This window comes from Tursiops truncatus, chromosome 11, assembly GCF_011762595.2.
Source record: "Tursiops truncatus isolate mTurTru1 chromosome 11, mTurTru1.mat.Y, whole genome shotgun sequence".
Lineage (NCBI taxonomy): Eukaryota > Metazoa > Chordata > Mammalia > Artiodactyla > Delphinidae > Tursiops > Tursiops truncatus.
The window spans coordinates 85,317,477-85,335,479 of NC_047044.1; the positions used below are offsets into that span (position 1 = coordinate 85,317,477).

Below are 18,003 nucleotides of genomic sequence, written 5' to 3' on the forward strand. Positions count from 1 at the left end.
CAGAATACGTCCTCTTTCAGTCATCTTTTAAACACCCGCTCGAGTGTACAAAGGCAAGATCCTTTCCTTAAGCCACCTGCATGAGGGGTAGGGAGTGTCCTAAGACCCTGAGCTGGGTTCTGAAAGGTAAGGAAAATTAGGTCTGGGGAGAGGCGTGAGGAAGGGGGAAGGGAGAGGAAAGTGTGGGAGGAAAAACTCAAATTACATGGGATTGTTTGGGGCCTGGGAACAAACCAAACAGAAAGGGATCTGTGTGTATTGATGGCAGCAAACTAGATTGTAAAGGAAGGCTGAGATGAGACAGTCAAGTGCCTTAAAAGCCAGCCGGATATAAATCTGACATTCTCGGGAGGCACAGCAAGTGTTAGAAAGGGGACTAACAAAGTGAATGTGCTCTGGCAGCGTCGTAAGAGATTTATGTGGGATGAATCTGTATTAGGAGCAAAAAGACATTTAGAAGTTTGATGGGATAATGACCCAGGCATGCTGTGTTTGTTGCCTGCACTTGGCAGTGACTGTAGAAATGGAAGAAGAAGAGATGGTTGACAGAAAAGCATTCTAGAATAAGAATGGACAAAATAAGAGCAGGGGGAAGAAAAGGGAAGAATCAAGAATGACTTGAATATTTTAAGACCAGGTGATTGAGAAAATGAAACCATTGATATTTTCCCTAGCACTCCCAGTGCCCATGCTTCCCTGTATTTCCAGTCCGTCCAATTTCCAGATCCAGCCTTAGGTCAACTTGAGTACATCAGTCCTCATCTTCTTCCGTTTTCTCCTCCCTTCAGCATCATGATTGTGGACACAGATTCCCCACCTGTAACCCATGCTTTAGCCCCAGTGAGCCTCCTCTTATCCCTCACATGCACCGTGAACTTGTTCACCTTCGTGCAGTTCCTTAAGCCTCCCTTCCCTCATTTTCATTCCTGGCAAATTACAGCTCATCTTTCTGGATACACCTTACAACTCGCCCCCTCTCAAAGACGTCACTAATTTCTCAGAGCAGTCGGTCATGTCTTCCTGTGTATTCTAGGAGCACTTTATACCTACCCATCTATATTCAGTACCTAACAAGGTACATTTTAATTATATGTTTCTATGTCAATATTCTGCTCCATTTAATAGTTTTTTTAAAAAAATTTTAACCACTTTTTTCACTGAAGTATAATTTACAATGTTTTGTTAGTTTCAGGTATACAGCAAAGTGATTTAGTTGTACTTATTTATACCTATTCTTTTTCAGATTCTTTTCCATTATATGTTATTACAAGACATTGAATATAGTTCCCTCTGCTATACAGTAGATCCTTGTTAATAGTTTTATAAAAGTGGGAACAAATATCTATTTATCTTTGTATCTACAAGCCTAGTGTAGAGGCTAGTATATACTAAATTGTTCAATAAGTGTTTTATTTCAGCTTCCAAGACATTGGACCTGGGACTTAGTTTATGGGCAGTATGTTAATAGTGATCTAAAAACTCAAAATATTTTCTCCCAAAGGTACAAAGCTGTCACAGATGCCTGTTCTCTTCAGCCGGATATTGACTTACTACCATTCGGAGACCAAACTGAAATTGGAGAGAGGGTAAGCTATGTGTAGTTTAATTAGACAATGAACACAAATCTAGAAGAGTCTTCTGGTTGTCTTTAACTTTTCATGGAGCATGAGAAAATCTGAGAGCTCTGGAATTATGTGTTTTCCTAGTGACAAGTTCTGGGAACATGAGCACAGGAGTTCTTAATGCCACGTCTCTTAGGTATTTGTTGACTAACCAGCATACACTTCACATTTTGCTAGCTGCTTGAGAGTTCTCAAGGGAAGGGAAGCAGTCCCTGACTTTGATCAAATGTATTTTTACTTACTTGGAGTTTACTTTAAATTGGTTTGGAAACTGAGATTGCTTCCGACAACTTCTTCCACTCTTGTCAACATCCATTTGTTCCTGTTAAAGGGTTCTTTTTTCTTTGTGTAAACAGGTTTTACATTGGCATCATACCGTTCTATGACTAGCTGAAAAATATTTATACCTGTATGTAATCATTTATAACAATGCTGGCTAAAATTTTTGACTCTTATAGGTGGCAAGTACTGGGCAAAAGGCTTTATGTGTATTATTTACTTTTACAGCAAATCTGTTATATGGGTGTTTTGTTATCAGTGTATTGCAGCCAAGAAGACCAAGGCTGAGAAAGGTTAAGGAACTTGCCCAGTCAGAGTCATTGGTGCAGGTGGGATTGGTCCAACTCTGTAGTCTGTGTTATTCATGGCTGTTCTTTATTGTAACCTAGTAGAGTGCTTAAGACATGACCTGGACTTCTTTGAGTCTTCATTTCCCCGTGGGGAATAATGCCTACACGTTGAAATTACTCTGACGAATAATAGAAATAAGGAATGGAAAGCCATTCACATCAGCCTGGTGCATACTAAATGCTCAATAAATATTAGTTTTTCAAATTTTTATAATCAGTACTTGATTATAAAAGCATATTGCTTTTATAAGCATATTGTAGTTCTGTTGAAAAAAAACTTGTAATATCGAATTTAAAAGGCATATGTTCAGTATACTACAGACACAATGCATGAAACTAGAAACAATTTGGGGATTACTTGCATCTTCAGCACTCACCTTGGTTTATGGTTATTAATGCTTCGGTACAGCAGAGTTCTCTATCAGAGTGAAAAGAGGATTAATGTTATCAGTCAGAAATTACCTTAATATAATTCAAGTATTGACCACTAAACAGCTTGCATTTTATCTTACTAATGTTATCACAGTTTAATTAATAAATTACCATTAATTTAAGATTCTTTTAGAGAAGCTTGTATTTTAAAGGGAATTTTTTAATCAACAGATCATCTACTAATATAAAAGGTGGATGTTTATGGATATTTCTTCTCTAGGGCATCAACTTGAGTGGGGGTCAGAGGCAAAGAATCTGTGTGGCCCGAGCTCTCTATCAAAATACCAACATTGTCTTCTTGGTAAGCATATGGGCTTTTTGTTTCTTTCTATTTCATTTTTCCCTCTGGACAAATGAGTCCTTAAAGAGACAAGTAACTCAAGGAAAGACGGTTTAACTTGTGAAATTACAGAGAATTAAAGGGAGACAAATCCTCCGAGTACAAATCAAATCAACATCAAGATGAGAGTTGGGGGATCCAGAGGGACTGAGGTGCCCAAATCGTTACTTATATGAGTTTTTAACTCATGAGGATCATTAATGAAAGAGAATGGATGGTGCTGGATGAACTGGACAGGACCATAGGTCTTCTCATTTATATTTGCTAGCAAAAAAAGAGGGGCTGGAAAATATACTCTTGGTGGGCATAGGGGTTAGTAAGTATGCAGCTCAGGCTGTGGATAAGATCTATCTGTGAAGCTTCCTGAAAGTATTCTTAGAAATCTTGATACTAGCCTAGACCTACTGAATCATAATCTATAAAGGCAGAGTTTAGAATCTGTATCTTGAAAAAGCTCCATAGATGATTGTCTTGTATTTATATCCTGGGTTGATAACTTGCTTCTCCTGTGGATCCACAAATAAAATTTGATGATTATGTTGATTATGAATTTGCTCTAGTTTGGTTTCTCCAGAAGGATGTAACCAAAATAACTTAGCTTACAAATAGACAGTGTATATTAGAGACCAGCAGCCTATGTAAATACCTCCTTCCCCTGCTTTCTCCTTCTGTGCAGTTATTAACCATTTATAAACCTGGTTCTCCAACCTCCTTTAGAGTTTTCACTCCATCTAAAATTGAATATCTTCAAATTTTGTGGAGTTTTCCACTAAATTTGGATCCATTACTGGGGATGGGAGTAGAATTTGGACATAGTGGTGGAAGTGCACTTCAGGTTAATGTCCCTGAGAATACCTGTCCCCCAAATGTTCCAGAAAACACCACCATAAAAGCTATACCAGTATCTAGCAGTAACCTATGTAATTATAAATCCTTTTCATAATGGGTGGACCCGCAACTAGAAATGACCTCTTGAACTTTGGGCTGAAGTAATGATTGAACCACCTGAGGACCAAGTGACTTGGAAATCTGAAAGAGACAGAGGTTCTCTGAATGTAATATTCTACTCCATTTCATTCCACTGCCTTCAATTCAGTGACCCTTACTTCAGTTGTAGAATCATGAGATTCAAAGAAGTCATAGTGCTACCACTGTGGATTCCCGGCCATTCATTATAGAATTGCTTTTCGTATCATCTCTATCAGCTTCTCGATGACTCTCTGAAGACAGATTGCTTATCTTTGAGGCAGCCTTTCCTTGTTGGTCCGTGTATGGGTTGCTATAACAAATCGCCATAATTGGTGGTTTACACAAATTTATTATCCTATAGTTCTGTAGGTTGGATATCCGACATGGGTCTCACACAGCTGAGATCAGAGTGTCTGCAGGGCTGTGTTCCCTTCTGGAGGCTACCGGGTAGAAAAGTCTTCCTTGCCTTTTCCAGCTTCTAGAAGTTGCCCACATTCCTTGGCTCCCAGCTGCCTTCCTTCATCTTCAAAGCCAGCATCTCTGACCATTTTTACTTCTCACTTCTCCCTCTCTTCACATCTGGGAAAGTTCTCAGCTTTCAAGGATTCCTGTAAGTAGCTTAGACCCATCAGGATAATCTTCCCATCTCAAGGTCTTTAATCTAAATCATATAGACATACCTTGGAGATATTGCAGGTTTGGTTCCAGATCATCGTAATAAAGCGAGCATCGCAGTAAAGTGCGAGTCACGTGATTTTTTGGGTTTCCCAGTGCATACAAAAGTTACGTTTACTATACTGTAATCTCTTAAGCGTGCAATAGCATTATGTCTAAAAAAACAATGTACATACCTTAATTAAAAAATACATCATTCATAAAACATGCTACCCATCATCTGAGCCTTCAGTAAGTGATAATCTTCTTGCAATAGTCACATCAAAGATCCTTGATCATAGATCAGTGTAATATAATAATAATGAAAAAGTTTGAAAGTACTGTGAGAATTACCAAAATGTGACACAAAGACACGAGGTGAGCAAATGCTGTTGGAGAAATAGCGCCAATAGACTTGCTAGATGCAGGGTTGCCACAACTCTTCAATTTGTAAAAATACGCAACTCTGTAAAGCACAATAAAGTGAAGTGCAGTCAAACGAGGTATGCGTGTATCTGCCAAGTCCCATTTGCTATTAAGGTAACATAGTCACAAGTTCTGGGAATTAGAACATGGACATCTTTGGGGACCATTATTCTGCCTGCTGCAGATAGCTTTCATTATTGGAAAGTTATTATGTGATTGAAATCTGCTTCTGTATATTTTCCATTAATTGATTCCCATTCTGCTTCTGCAGCAGCAAATATATTTCTTTTATATAGCCATAGTTCAATATTTTAATATTATTGTCATTACTTGCCTTAATTTACTTTTTTCTAGGCTAAGCAAGCTTAATATTTTTAATTCTTTGACAATAATATAATTTTTATAACTTTTTTTTACCTTTTCTTAATTCTGGATGTAATAGTGTTTGTCAGGGTCCCTCTGAAAAAGCGTGTTCTAGATGCACTCTGATCAACTCAGATAATCTTAAAACTAATAGATCTTATGATCTAAATATTATAGTTTCTTAATTGTAGCCTAAAATTGAATAACGTTTTAGCAGCAACAGAATACTGTTGATGTGTTTTAACAGTTTCCCCCAAATGAAAATATCTTACACTTCCATTGACAAAGCACTTTGAATCACAGTATTACCTCATTTGATTCTTATGACTGTGCTGCTAGGGTAGATGGTATCCTTATGTGAAGTGAGGAAACTTATACATAGAAAGGTCAAGTGCCTTACTCAAGGACTAATGACTAATGAGTGATACAGTCTGGACTAGAACTCCATGTCTTTTGAGTACTGTTTTTCTGATCAGCTAAGATTCTCTGGTATTTTTTAAAAAGTATTACTCTCAAGTTACTACCTGTGTTGTCTTTTTCTTTCCTTTCCCTCTCTCGCTCCCTCCCTCTCTCCTTCCTTCCATCCTTCTTCCTTTCCATCCATCAATGTTCAGTGAATGTCATCAATGCCATCTTATGTGCCGGGTAAAGGAAACAAAGTTTTCTCCTTTGTTATTCCTATCTTTAAGGATCTTACTTGTACAAATAATTAGTTAAGGTTTTACATTTTGCTCTGATCTCTAGTTAACCTTTATCAAATTAGCCTTTATACTGTATCAAAGCCATGTGAAACATCTTGATTATATATAAAACATATTAGTTATTTTTAAAGCTTTGTAGCATCTATAAATGTTCTGTATCAGTGAATATATTTTGAAGAGGTTATTTCCAAAAATGTGTCCATAAAGAGTATACTACTAAAACATTCATTGAATACAGGAAAGACTATATTAGTGAGAACTGTATATATGTATATAAAAATAAATAATATATTACTGAAAATGAAGAATTGACCATTCACTGATTTGGCCATTTGTCAAATTGTCTTGCACTCTTTAAAGACAGTATCTCCCCAGAATGTTAATACACAAACTGAATCGTGAGAAATGATCAGCAGTCCATCAAATCTAGATTATTATTAAGTTATATAAAAGGTTACATTTTACTGCAACACCAAGATGCCACATAATGAAGCCATGATGACACATAATGAAGCCATATACATGATAGCAATCATTATTAAGGGCTTTTTATGACCTAGTCATGATTCTAAATACTTTATGTACATGAACTCACTTCATCCTCACAATAACCCTATTAGGTTTGACATTGTTATTATTAATGTTACCTTTATTTATGCAATGATAATGTTGAGGCTTTGGGGGATAATTTACCCAGGGTCACGCAGATAGTATAGTGAAGCAAGGATACAAACCCAGGTGATCTAATTCCATAGCCTGTGTCCTTAACCACTGCACTCTTCCTCGTTAAGAGATTCCTGGAAGTCACTAAATTCTCACTGTGGTGCTTTAAAGGGTTTAGCACAGTTAATCACCACAGCTTTATTTATAAGAAAATAATAATAAAATAACGCTTTAAAAATATTTTACAGAGACTTTTACAACATTATTTGATCTTTGCAGCAAACCTATGTGCTCGCTGACAGGTCTTTTTATTATCCCCATTTTACAGATGAAGTGACTGAGTTTGAAAAATTGCCCAGTGTCAGAGATCTACTCTGTTAACTACTTTCAAATATGCAATACAGTATTATTAACTATAGTCGTAGTGCTGTACATTCTATCCCGAGGACATGTTTATCTTACAACTGGAAGTTTGTACCTTTTGACCACTTTCACCCATTTTCCCCAACCCCGCACCCCCACCTCTGGCAAACACCAGTTTGTTTTCTGAATTTATGAGTTCACTTTTTTTTTTTGAATTCCACGTATAAGTGAGAGCATGTAGTATCTGTTTTTCTCTGTTTGACTTATTTTACTTGGCATAATGCCATCACAAATGGCAGAATTTCCTACCTTTTTATGGATCTATAATATTTTCACATTGTCTTTACCCATTCATCCACTGATGGACATTTAAGTTGTTTCCATATCTTGGCTATTGTACATAATGCTATAATGAACATGGAAGTTCTTAATGAACATTGAGATAATCATTTCATTTCCTTTAAATAAATACCCAGAAGTGGAATTGCTGGATCATATGGTAGTTCTATTTTTAAAAATTTGAGGAACCTCCATACTTTTTTTCCATGGTGGCTGCACCAATTTACATTTCCAACAGTGCACAAGAGTTCCCTTTTCTCCACATTCTCACCAACATTGGTTGTTTCTTGTCTTTTTGATAATAGCCTATCTAACAGATGAGAGATGATATCTCATAGTTTGATTTGTATTTCCCAGATAATTAATGATATTGAGCATCTTTTCATGTACTTGTCGGCCATTTGTATGTCTTCTTTGGAAAAATATCTATTCAGATCCTCTGACCATTTTTAAATTGGATTGTTGAGGTCTTTTTGCTATTGAGTTGTATGAGTTCTGTATATATTTTGGATATTAACCACTTATCATATATATGATTTGCAAATATTTTATCCCATTTCATAAGTTGCCTTTTCATTTCGTTGATGGTTTCCTTTACTGTACAAAAACTTTTTAGTTTGATGTAGTCTCACTTGTTTATTTTTGCATTTGTTCCTTTTGTTTTTGGTATCAGAATCTTAAAAAAGCATTGCCAAGACCAATGTCAGGGAGCTTATCCACTATGTTTTCTCCTAGGAGTTTTATGGTTTCAGGTCTTATGTTCATGTCTTTGATTCATTTTGAGCTGATTTTTATGTGTGATGTAAGATCGTAGTCCAGGTTCATTTTTCTTACATGTGGCTGTCCAGTTTTCCCAGCACCATTTATCAAAGAGACTATCCTTCCCCCATTGTATATTCTTGGCCCCTTTGTTGTAAATTAATTGACCATATGTGCATGAGTTTATCTCTGGGCTCTCTGTGCTGTTTCATTGATCTATGTGTCTGTTTTTATGCCAATAAGATAATGTTTTGTTTAGGATAGCTTTATAATACAGTTTGAAATCACGAAGTATGATACCTCCAGCTTTGTTATTCTTTCTCAAGATTGCTTCGGATAGTAGGAGTCTTTTGTGGTTCTATACAAAGTTTGGAATTGTTTGATTCATTTCTGTGAAAAATGTCATTGGAATTTTGATAGGGATTGCATTGAACCTCTAGATCATTTTCGGTAGTATGGACAGTTTAACAATATTAATCTTTGCAATCCATGAGCACAAGATATCTTTCCATTTATTTGTGTTTTCTTCAGTTTCTTTCATCAGTGTCTTAGAGTTTTCAGTGCACAGGTCTTTTACCTCCTTGGTTAAACTTATTCCTTAGACATTTTATTCTTTTTGATGCAATTACAAATGGGGTTGTTTTCCTAATTTCTCTTTCTGATAGTTTGTTATTAGTGTATAGAAATGCAACTGATTTTTCTATATTGATTTTGTATCCTGCAACTTTATTGACCTCGTTCATTAGTGCTGTTAGTTTTTTGGTGAAATCTTTAGGGTCTTCTATAGAAAAATGTCATCTGCAAATAGAGATAGTTTTACTTCTTCCTTTCCCATTTGGATGTCTTTTGTTTCTTTTTCTTGACTAATTGCTCTGGCTAGGACTTCCAGTACTATATTGAATAAAAGTAGTGAGAGTTGGCATTGTTCTTGATCTTAGAGGGACAGTTTTCAGCATTTTACCATTAAGTATGATGTTAGCTGTGGGCTTGTCATACATGACCTTTATTATGTTGAGGTATGTTCCCTCAATACCTACTTCATTCAGAATTTTTATCATGATTGAATGTTGAACTTTGTCAAATGCTTTTTCTGCATCTATTGAGTTTATCATATGATTTTTATCCTTCATTTTATTATTGTGGTGTATCACATTGATTTGCAAATGTTGAACCATCCTTGCATCCCTGGAATAAATCCAACTTGATCATGGTGTTTGAATATTTTACTGACTGTTGAATTCAGTTTGTTAATATTTTGTTGAGAATTTTTGCATCTATGTTCATCAGAGACATTGATCTGTAATTTTCTTTTCTTGTGGTGTCTTTATGCTAGCTTTGTAAAATGAGTTTGGAAGTGTTCTTTCCTCTTCTGTTTTTTGGAAAAGTTTGAGAAGGATTGGTATTAATTCTTCTTTAAATGTTTGGTTGAATTCACCACTGAAGCCATCTGTTCCTGGACTTTTGTTTGTTGGGCAGTGTTTTTTGATTACTGATTCAATTCCCTTACCAGTAATTGGTCTGTTCAGATTTTCTAATTCTTCACGATTCAGTTTCTGTAGGTGTTTGTTTCTAGGAATTTATCCATGTCATTTAGGTGTCCAGTCTGTAGGTATATCATTTTTCATAGTAGTCTTATGATCCCTTGTATTTGTGTGGTATGAATTGTAACATTGCCTTTTTCATTTATAATTTTATTCGAATCCTCTCATTTTTTCTTGGTGAACCTAGCTAAAGGTTTATCCATTTTGTTTATCTTTGCAAAAAATCAGCTCCTAGTTTCATTGATCTTTTCTGTTGTCTTGTTAGTCTGGATTTTATATATTTCCACTCTGATCTCTGTTATTTCCTTCCTTCTACTAACTTTGGGCTTAGTTTGTTCTTTTTTTCTAGTTTTCTGAGGTGTAAAGTTAAGTTGTTTATTTGAGGTCTTTCTTTTTTCTTAATATAGACATTTATTGCTATAAAATTCTTTTAGAACTGCTTTTGCTGCATCCCGTAAGTTTTGATATGTTGTGTTTCATTTTCATTCGTCTCAAGATAGTTTTTGATTTCCTCTTTTGATTTCCTCTTTGGCCCATTAGTTGTTCAGGAGCATGTTGTTTCATCTCCACATATTTGTGAATTTTTCAGGGGTGGAGTTTATGGCGAGAGTGTGTCTCAGACTTTCCTACTTATTTTGATGTTTTTTCTCAGTTGCTTAATGTGTCAGAATCACTCAACTAGTTTCTGGATTTCTTTCAGAGGGAATTGCTCCATGTGTAGCTGTATATTCGGTGTGTCCATGGTAGGAGAGAAATTCAGGAGCCTCCTATGTTGCCATCTTGGTCTCGAGTCTACACCTATTTTTATTATTTAAACTTTATTGATAAAGTTTATTGATAAACTCCAGTTATCATTTCATTCAATTGATAAACTCCAATTGTCATTTCATTCTTTGTTTTGGTGTTTTGTTGGTTTTTGAACTTGGATATTCTATACATAAGAATTCAAACTACTTCAAATACTGTTATTTACTTTTAAAATTAGTTTTTAAGTGAAAGAGAAAATAAAAACTTCATTTTTAATTTAGTACCTTTTTTGTAATTTAAAGTTATTCAGAGTCTGTTTATTATAAATAGGATTTGTGAGATAATTTGCCTTTAGTTATTTGTATTTCTGCTTTCTGGAGGATTTAGTTACAAAGAGAATATAATTCATCATCTCTCCATTTTACTTGTTGTAGGATGATCCATTTTCTGCCTTGGACATTCACTTGAGTGATCACTTAATGCAGGAAGGGATTTTGAAATTTCTCCAAGATGACAAGAGGACACTTGTTCTTGTGACTCACAAATTACAATATCTAACACATGCTGACTGGGTAAGAGTTTAAAAGAAGTTTCATTAATTTTTATATTACAGTTATATAAATGCTTTCTGAGATAAAGATAATTCTCTTGGCCAATTAAGGATTTTTGTCACAATTCGTCTAATATGTGCTTTCCTTAGATCATAGCCATGAAAGATGGAAGTGTTCTAAGAGAAGGCACTTTGAAGGACATTCAAACCAAAGATGTTGAGCTTTATGAACACTGGAAAACACTTATGAATCGGCAAGATCAAGAACTGGAAAAGGTAATTGCTCAGAGTTCAGAAAAGTTCAGAGTTGAGTTCAGAAGAGTCAGAAATGTAGTGCATAATTACTAAAAAAACTTTTAGAGAAATATTACCATTTAATGTTTGATGATATAATAGTCCTCACCTGAAATCTGAAATAATTGTATAGTTATATATCATTCATTGATAGACTACTTTGAAACTAGAAAATTCGAGTGATATCTTTCGGATGACGTGTTGTCAGCCTTTTAGAGGAATTTTATTTGAATTGGAGGCATATTACAATCATATGTGTGTTTAAAACTTAAACTACTTGCTCAAGCATGCTATTTCCTCCTTTTATCTTATATTTCCTTATGTATGTCTTATTTTCCTCACCTGTAATATGAGAGTATTTTCATTCACCATTTACAAATGGAGGGTTGTGGGCAAAACAAAATCTGAGATGGTTTTGAAAGAAGGAAGAGCTATGAGCTGTGGGTATAGTGGTAAAGCATGTCTGGGATAGAGTTGGTGGGTGAAGGAAGGTAATCAGAAGGAAATAACAATAAAGCTTTATATTTGGATAGTTTTTAAAGTCCACAAAGCCTTTTTACATGATCTCTGTTAATTCTCACAAAATAAGCAAAAAATATCAGAAATTAGTAAAGAAAATATGATCTCACTCTTACAAATGAGAAAACTGAGGCTCAGGAGGCTAAGTAATTTGCCTAAAGTTGTACAGTACATATAATAAGTGGTACCAGTTGAATTTGAACCCAGGTCTCTACCCAATGTAATTCCAGTATAATGTAAGTATAACATTGAATGAAATGATAACAGAGTTGGAAACCAGATTGAGTATGATAAAAGAAGAACTCATGGTTGAGAGGTGAATTATAAATTGAATTAGTAAATTTTCAAAATGTTTTCTCTTGAGTTGGGACTAGGAAGTGTCTAGAATTCAGTAGTCCTGGCTAGGAATGAGCATTATAAAATGAAAATGCTTATATCAGCAAATTTCTGAAAAAATCAAGAAATTAAAATGTATTATTTCATAAAGGAAAAAATGATCTATGTTTCAATAGCAAAAGGAAGATAAAAAGTCAGACAAACCATGGGATTGCTCTGTCTTCTGCAGCTTTGCCAAAGATCTCAAAAGTAAACTACAAACTTCTCAAAATATGGAAGAAAAGATATATGTAAAAGTCTTTAAGTAGACTAGGAAAAATCACAGAACCTTCGAAATGAGGATATTCATCAAAATATGACAATGTACAATTGGCAAGAGCCCCACTTAAGAATTATGTGGTGGAGTGCTTGATTGTAAACTTACTGGGATGGTTCCAAATGACATTTTTTCAGTGGTCTAGATGCCAGGGACAAAAGAAAATGATGTAAGCTTAAGGAGTGGACCATTTATGGTTTACTTTGGAAAGAAGATCTGGAAAAACACACACACAGAGAGAGAGAGAGAGAGAGAGAGAGGACGCTCTTGGCTTGATTTTATAGTAATACTGATTATTGAGCAAGCCAGGAAGAAAGTCCATTACATTGTGTTTAGAAATGAAGTGATCACTCAAGATAGCCTAACTCTGTAATTAAAGACACATCACAGGGTTATAAATCAGCTGAGGGAGATATGGAGCAAGTTAAGGTGTGGAAAGGGCAAATCCATTTGCGGGGTTAACCAGTGGCCAGTAGAAGCCAGCATGAACCATGCACCTGCCCAGAATGCTCACCTGGGGCTGGAGGGAGGTTACTGCCACCCAGAGAAGGGCGGGCTCCTGAAATTCATCTGAAGCCAGGGAGAGTCACACTGTGAGAAATAAGACCACAACACCTTGGGGAAGTTTTCATAGAAACAGCTTCTGAATATGTTCTGTGGCAGGATGGGGTGTTTGCCTAGGACACTGGTTCTCAACCAGGGTCACTTTTGTCTTCTTGGGGACATTTGGCAACATCTAGAGACATGTTTAGTTGTCACAGTTGTGGAGCAGGTGCTACTGGAATCTAGTGGGTAGAGGACAGGGATGCTGTTAAACGTTCTACAGTGCACAGGGCAGCCTCCATGACAAGGAATTTTCTGACCCAAAATGTCAGTAGGTTGAGAAAGGCTGGCTTAGAGCCAGAGCAGATCAAGCAAGTGGACAAGGGAGTGAAACTAAAGAACTCACAAAACATCCCATCTCAGGGCTTTAGACAGATCTGTCAGTTTAAGGGTTAAGGGATAAGGGGGAAAAAATATGTTAAAAGGATAGAAATGGCAGCTATGAAAAGGAGAAGTTTATAACACTTTTAGCTGATTTAAACGTTATTAAAAAGTCTATCTTGGCTGGCATCACCCATTGTCTTCATAATGTTATTAAGCAAAATGAAGTAGCATCTTTGGATATTTCTTCCCCCAGCCTCCAACCCTCACCTTGACCTGACCCTTCACAGGCATCCAGTAAATATTTATTGGATGAATGAAACTAAATTTGTATTTACTTAATCCAGATATCAACACAATTTAAAATATTTAACCTCAAATGAGCTTAATATGAGCATTTACTCATAAGAAAAATGACTAAAGATTAAAGTCCCCAAGATGTTAAATCTTTTGTTCACACAGATTGGCGAGTTGAACAAGAACCAGATCTTCTGTTTTTCCATGAACAGGTTTATTTCATTTCGTTACACTATACACAAAGGATTAGGTCCTTTTTAATTTTGGGTTTTATTTACTCTCATGTACAAGCATTGGTTTTCATATCGTTAGGCACAATTAAAAGCTAATGTAAATGTGATGAATTGGGAGATTGGGATTGACATATGTACACTAATATGTATAAAATAGATAACTAATAAGAACCTGACGTATAATAAAATAAAATTCAAAAAGAAAGCTAATGTAAAATTGTCTCTGAAAAAATACTATTCAAGAGACACTTTCGCTTTTACTTTTTTTTTAATTCGAGAACTTGGAAGCGACAGAGCCTTCTAGAATAGCAAGTCTCCTAAATCACACATGTTATATGAGGCCAAACAAACAAAAACAAAACAGGACCACTATCTAGAGACTGATCACCAAAGAATTATTGGTTTATCGGTGTCACAACTGTGATTTTTTTTTTATGTCAGCATGTACAGGAAGCTCTCAAATTACCATAGATTCGAAAAGTCTGTGGCTCAGTTATTTGGAACTCAGAATGCATTTCCCCACAGAAACAGGGACATGGTTAGTTTCCCAGACTGTCCTGCAGAAGCTGATTTAACCCACAGTGTAACTGAACTGATGCTACTAGTCCAGTTACGAAGCCAAGGGGGCGGAGTGTTGGAAGAAGAGAACTGGAGAAAACAAAATGCTTTTCCCTTTCTCAGCACAAGACAAGTCAGGAGCAACGCTTAAAAATTTGCAAAGTTTGTTTTTGCCATTTTTCTCTTCTTTCTGCTTATCTTCCCTTCCCAGGGCTTTCTCCTAAACTGCTAGGCAGCTGAATACCCTCCTTTCCCATTTGCTTAAAAATTACCCACAAAAAAAAAAAAAAATTACCCACCTTCTGGGCTTCCCTGGTGGCGCAGTGGTTGAGAGTCCGCCTGCTGATGCAGGGGACACGGGTTCGTGCCCCGGTCTGGGAAGATCCCACATGCCGCGGAGCGGCTGGGCCCGTGAGCCATGGCCGCTGAGCCTGCGCTTCCGGAGCCTGCGCTTCCGGAGCCTGTGCTCCACAACGGGAGAGGCCCGCGTACCGCAAAATTACCCACCTTCCTTCAATTTCTATTGAAGTTCCTTTCTTTTGTGCCGTTCCTTAGTGAGATGCTCAGTCAGAAATTCATCTCGATTTAATAATTCATAATATTAGTGAATGACTGATAGTGCTTTAACCAATCCAATTTTCAAGGAAGATATTTGTTAACATAGATGACTTTAGTTAGAAAAATTATGGGAGTACATGAAAGTGACATAAAAGAGCAATGGTGGATCCAGGCTTTAAGGCTAGGGGAGGTGTCCCCCTGCCCCTGGGGTCAGCTCCATCACGTTTTTACTACTTTTCCTGGCTTCTTACTGCCCTACACCTCTGAGCTCTGAGACGTTTTTCACAAACCTCAGGCATTACTCCTATGACAGGAGTTGCCCATCCATCTGTAGCGTGAACAGAGCCCAAGACCCAGAAAGGTAACTAAGGATTGGTTCTTGGTATGTGTGGGTCACTGACTGATAAGTAGAACTTAACTGTGTCTGTGAGTTCCTTGAATGATAGCACAGTGTTTCCTGTAGGATATGGAAGCTGACCAAACAACTTTAGAGAGGAAAACACTCCGAAGAGCCATGTATTCAAGAGAGGCAAAAGCCCAACTGGAGGATGAAGATGAAGGTAGACCTTTTTTTATGTCTGACACATTCAAACGGGTAATAGGATGTGAGGGTCGTTCTTTAGCAAATGATGTGTGAATATGTCAGTGAGGAATGACTAGCCACTTTGCAGCAGGTGGAAAGGCCAAATCAAATACCTAAAACTGAAATGGAAAGAGTAGGAGTGAAGGAAAAGTGTATGCAATCAACCAACAAGCATCTTGAGGGACTTCCCACAGTGTGTCTTAGTATTTTTGTGTTGTGCGTGAGAGAGAGCTGACAGGACAACAGGTCTAGACCACTGTTCAGATAAATTGGAAAGGTGTAGTATAATAAAATGTCCTTTGGAAATAAACAATAAATGGAGAAAATACTGCTTTGAAAGACATACTTGAGTCAGTAAGTTCTTATGGGGTTTTCACGATAACAGCAATGAAGACTAAGAGGATGAGAAAGCTGTTTGTTATGTTTCAGTTTTCTGGATCTAGTAAGGTATAGCAGGGAGAAAAGGTTTATGGGAAATTTGAGGAATAAGCTGAAATAGTTACATGACTTTGACATTTGTTGCCGAGAAGTTTGCAAGATAAACCACACTTAGGTCCATAGAGTAAATGCACTATACTTCATTTTTCCTACATGGTTTTTGCTGAAGACCACATTTCTACAAGCCAATTAAAGAAAGAGGAAATTATAATTTCAAACTGAAGGACACCAAAATATGTTATCTTTACTCATCATATGATAATTATTGTGTTTCAATAAATACTCATTAAGTAAATAAATAAATGAATGAATAAATGAATTTTGTACTCCAGTTTCTTAGATTTAAGGATTTTTTTTAACATCTTTATTGGAGTATAATTGCTTTACAATGTTGTGTTAGTTTCTGCTGTATAACAAAGTGAATCGGCTATATGTCTACATATATCCCCATATCCCCTCCCTCTTGCATCTCCCTCCCACCCTCCGTATCCATCTAGGTGGTCACAAAGCACTGAGCTGGTGGTCACAAAGCACTGGGCTGATCTCCCCATACGATGCAGCTGCTTCCGACTAGCTGTCTATTTTATATTTGGTAGTGTATATATTTCAGTGATACTCTGCCAATTCATCCCACCTTACCATTCCCCCTCCCCGTGTCCTCAAGTCCATTCTCTAAGTCTGCCTAAAGAATGGTTCATCAGAACCATTTTTTCTTTCTTTTTTTTAGATTCCATATATATGCGTTAGCATATGGTATTTGTTTTTCTCTTTCTGACTTAATTTACTCTGTATGACAGACTCTAGGTCCATCCACCTCACTACAAATAACTCAATTTCGTTTCCTTTAATGGCTGAGTAATATTCCATTGTATATTTGTGCCACATCTTCTTAATCTATTCATCTATTGATGGACACTTAGGTTGGTTCCATGTCGTGGCTATTGTAAATAGTGCTGCAGTGAGTATTGTGGTACATGACTCTTTTTGAATTATGGTTTTCTCAGGGTATATGCCCAGGAGTGGGATTGCTGGGTCATATGGTAGTTCTGTTTTTAGTTTTCTAAGCCCCTCCATACTGTTCTCCATAGTGGTTGTATCAATTTACATTCCCACCAACAGTGCAAGAGGGTTCCCTTTTCTCCACACCCTCTCCAGCATTTATTGTTTGTAGATTTTCTAATGATGGCCATTCTGACTGGTGTGAGGTGATACCTCATTGTAGTTTTGATTTGAATTTCTCTAATGATTAGTGATGTTGAGCATCCTTTCATGCGTTTGTTGGCAGTCTGTATATCTTCTTTGGAGAAATGTCTATTTAGGTCTTCTGCCCAGTTTTGGATTGGGTTGTTTGTTTTTTTTGATATTGAGCTGTGTGAGCTGCTTGTATATTTTGGAGATTAATCCTTTGTCAGTTGCTTCATTTACAAATACTTTCTCCCATTCTGAGGGTTGTCTTTTCATCTTGTTTATGGTTTCCTTTGCTGTGAAAAAGGTTTTAAGTTTCCTTAGGTCCCATTTGTTTATTTTTGATTTTATTTCCATTCCTCTAGGAGGTGGGTCAAAAAGGATCTTGCTGTTTTATGTCAAAGAGTGTTCTGCCTATGTTTTCCTCTAAGAGTTTTATAGTGTCTGGCCTTATATTTAGGTCTTTAATCCATTTTGAGTTTATTTTTGTGTATGGTGTTAGGGAGTGTTCTAATTTCATTCTTTTACATGTAGCTGTCCAGTTTTCCCAGCACAACTTATTGAAGAGGCTGTCTTTTCTCCATTGTATATTCTTGCCTCCTTTATCAAAGATAAGGTGACCATATGTGTGTGGATTTATCTCTGGGCATTCTATCCTGTTCCA

At 36.5% G+C, this 18,003-nt stretch overlaps 1 protein-coding gene across 8 annotated transcripts in view; it reads left to right on the forward strand.

The window, feature by feature from the left end:
• Positions 1-18,003, forward strand: part of ABCC9 (ATP binding cassette subfamily C member 9) — a 153,296-nt gene that overhangs the window by 75,782 nt on the left and 59,511 nt on the right. For all 8 annotated transcript variants that reach the window (XM_073788976.1, XM_073788975.1, XM_073788973.1 and 5 more), the window contains 5 exons: positions 1,502-1,586; positions 2,904-2,984; positions 10,983-11,120; positions 11,249-11,374; positions 15,597-15,693. In XM_073788976.1, the coding sequence (XP_073645077.1) occupies positions 1,502-1,586; positions 2,904-2,984; positions 10,983-11,120; positions 11,249-11,374; positions 15,597-15,693 (527 nt within the window). The remainder of the gene's footprint in view (positions 1-1,501; positions 1,587-2,903; positions 2,985-10,982; positions 11,121-11,248; positions 11,375-15,596; positions 15,694-18,003) is intronic.